Source organism: Triticum dicoccoides, unplaced genomic scaffold, assembly GCF_002162155.2.
Source record: "Triticum dicoccoides isolate Atlit2015 ecotype Zavitan unplaced genomic scaffold, WEW_v2.0 scaffold188709, whole genome shotgun sequence".
Lineage (NCBI taxonomy): Eukaryota > Viridiplantae > Streptophyta > Magnoliopsida > Poales > Poaceae > Triticum > Triticum dicoccoides.
In genome coordinates this window covers 1-3,145 of record NW_021229311.1, presented here as the reverse complement: position 1 = coordinate 3,145, position 3,145 = coordinate 1, and the positions used below count along the sequence as shown (strand labels likewise).

The following is a 3,145-nucleotide window of genomic DNA, read 5'->3' as shown; positions in this document are numbered from 1 at the left end:
TTTTTTTTTTATAACATAAACCGAACTGGGGAAACAATAGTGGGAATTATGGATGGATTCAAATAGTGAATTGTTTGTTCAGACTGAATTATAATACTCAGTAATCATAATGAGTTGATGGCACATGAATCTGCCAGAAAAGAATAATCACAGTACGTACTGGTTGAACGCACGAATTTTCCATCAAAAATCAGCATGTGAAGGAAAAGCTGCTCCAGGTTTTCAAAACAATATCATGGCAGTGGTTGATTACTTATAGGATGCATGTACTAACCAGTTGTTTGTACTGCAGGATGGAAGATACAAATTGAGAACGTCAAATTGACGATGGAGAGAGTATTCTAAGAGGCGAGAAGAATATAGAATTCGAAGGAGCCTGCACAGTAAAGTAAAACAAGTGAGCTATTAAGATGGAAACAAGTGTGATTAACCAAACAAAACAAATAAGAATTAATTTGACGCTTACGAAGTTAGGAATCGAAAAGGCAGGGAAACGAACTGGGAATAAGTAGACGAGTATATATAATATATATACAGAAAGGGAAGTGTTAGCTCGTTACATACCTTGGATTAATTGGTCAGACTTTGACTATCGGAATGGTTCCTTTTAGCTTGCAGCACTCCCTTCTTAGCTCTTCACTGTTCGCGTTAAAGCTGACATCTAACTCTAGCATTGAACTTGGAAGGCCATCCTTGGGCAGCGACTTGATGGCCCTACAGCCGGAGATCTTCAGTATTTTCAGAGAACTCGGGAGGCTCTCTGGCAGCGACTTGATGGCTTTACAGCTGTAGATGTTCAATATTTCCAGAGAACTCGGGAGGCTGTTTGGCAGCGACTGGAGTGCATAACAGTCGTAAATCACTAATTCCTGCAGAGAGCTCGGAAGGCTGGGCAGCGACCGGATGGATGAACACTGATTGATCGTTAGTCTCTTGATGTTGATAAGCTTGTCTAGCCCTGCAGGGAGGCACTGCACCTTCCAGAGGTAGTGCCGCTCGTTTTTCAAGGCTGAAAATTCCAGCTCCTCGAGGGAGGTGAGGAGCTGGAGGGCCTCCTCTTGCTCCTTTGTAAAGCGCTCCATCTCCTGATCCAAACTGAGGTACAATTTGGTGAGGGTGGAAGAGAGGAGGCTGCAGATGGGCGCAACAAGGAATCCTGTGTTGCTCCCCGTCCACAAATAAAGAGGGTTCCTGGAAAGTGGAGTAAGGATCGAGGGATCCGATGCAAAGAAGAAAACGAACCCGGAGTAAGAATCGATTGCTAATTTTGTGAGTCGACCGTGGCTGAGGAGAGGCCACAAACCATCTAAACCCCTCAATTCAAATAATAACTGACACTCCGTGAGAGAGCTGAGGTTTGAGAGGGGTTGCAGGGTCTCCATGTAGATCGCGCCACTTAGGGTGAGGTGTTGCAGGCAGGTCGGGAAAGGGAAAGCAGAGGAGGAAGAATAGCAGGAGAGGAACTTGGGGCAGTAGGATACATCCAACACACGGAGGGAGCGGAGACGCTGGAGTCCCCCTCCACTTCCTTCTTCCAGGTCTTCTGATTTCTGGTCCTTGTCGTGAAGTGGATTGGAGCGCAAGATCATGTTTGCGCAATATATGATCTCCAACTCCTGTAGCTGAGGAGGCAAGAGCAGCAGGCCTTCTGCTGCCGCTGCTGATATTATTTCCTCCTCCCCGACTCTTGTCTCTTGCTCCTGCTGCTCTTCAGAAACAGTTTCCGCACCCTCCGCCACATCCAACCCAGTTATACTGTCACAGCTAGATATTCTCAATTTTGAGAGGTTGGGAAGGAAAGAGAGCAGCACTGTCAATTCTTTCCCACTAACATCGCACCCGGTAATCTCTAGGTCTTCAACTGGAAACCGGTATATGCCATCATCGGCACCTTCGACGGGCACCAAGAAACTGCTTGCATCATTAATCTCGATCTTCTTCAGAGATGTTAGCACTCGGAGGTGTTCCAATGGAAGGAAAGGGATATTTTTCATACACAACTCTTCTAGATCAGTTAGATTAGAGAAATTCAACCCACTCCAGAACACATCACCCTGGCCACCTCTTCCCTCAATCTCCAGATTTAATTCCAATTCATGTCTCGAGTAAATCAGCTCTTCAAAACACGATCCAACTCTTGCTATGTAAGCAGAGCAAAGAGCACTAGTCCGCCAAGGGATAGGAGGGAACGACACTAGTTTCGGGCAGTCTACAATACCAAGCTCCCGTAGTTTAGGAAACCAGCTTATTTTCTCCTCCCGCTGTGCTTGACAGCAAGTAGGAGGGTGTGAAAATGGCAACTCGATGAGTTCAGAGCAATCTACAATTCCGAGCACTTCCAAGTGAGAAAATAAAGGACAAGTTCCACTCCCCACCCATTTTTTCAAACTAGATATGTTCCTTAATTCTAAACTTTTCAAATTAAGAAAGATTGAAGATGAGACACTACAAGCCTGATACTCTCCTCCAAGCCCATTAGCCATCCACATCTCTCCTAGAGGTGGAAGGTTTTTCCAGGATATGCCATCTAGACAAAGAGATTTCAAACATTTAACCGAGAGATTCTCACATAGCCATGCTGGGCAGTTAGGGCCCCCATGCCCTCTAATGCACAACTTTTGAAGATTGCTATGTGGTATAAGACTTGCAAGAACATTTTCTTCTTTTACAGAATCTTTATTGGATCGCTTGACATCCCATTCTAATATGAGTTCTCTTAAGTAGTTCTTCTGTAACAGTTTTGCTTCTTTTGCTTCCTCTTTTTTTTGCACATTTTCAAGATTATAAATGCCAAGTAATCCTATCTCTTTCAATGGCCCGAGCTGACGCAGCTCAAAACCCTCACTCTCCTTTCCCACTGTAAATTTCCTTAATTCCTGGAGGAATTTCAGTTTTCCCACCCCATGAATATCAGAATGAAGTGTAAGCTCGTCTTCCGAGACAAGAAAATGACGCAATTTTACAAGGTTGCTCATATTTCTTGTTGAACTAACACGACGAGAATTCATACTTTGTATATCAATCACCTCTAAATGATACAATCTAAGCAAAGAACTTGGTGAAAGATGGCAGTGGTACGAATACAACACCTTGATCCTTAGGTAGCGAAGATGGACAAGTTTCGAAAAGTTGTGCAATATATCGT

At 44.2% G+C, this 3,145-nt stretch overlaps 1 protein-coding gene across 1 annotated transcript; it reads right to left on the bottom strand.

Moving 5' to 3' along the window:
* Nucleotides 1–566: 566 nt before the first annotated feature.
* LOC119344824 lies at nt 567–3,140 on the bottom strand (the record flags this gene model as incomplete). Its single annotated transcript, XM_037615155.1, has 1 exon — nt 567–3,140. A coding segment is annotated over one exon (2,562 nt), but the record flags the coding sequence as incomplete, so codon positions are not given.
* Nucleotides 3,141–3,145: the final 5 nt, after the last annotated feature.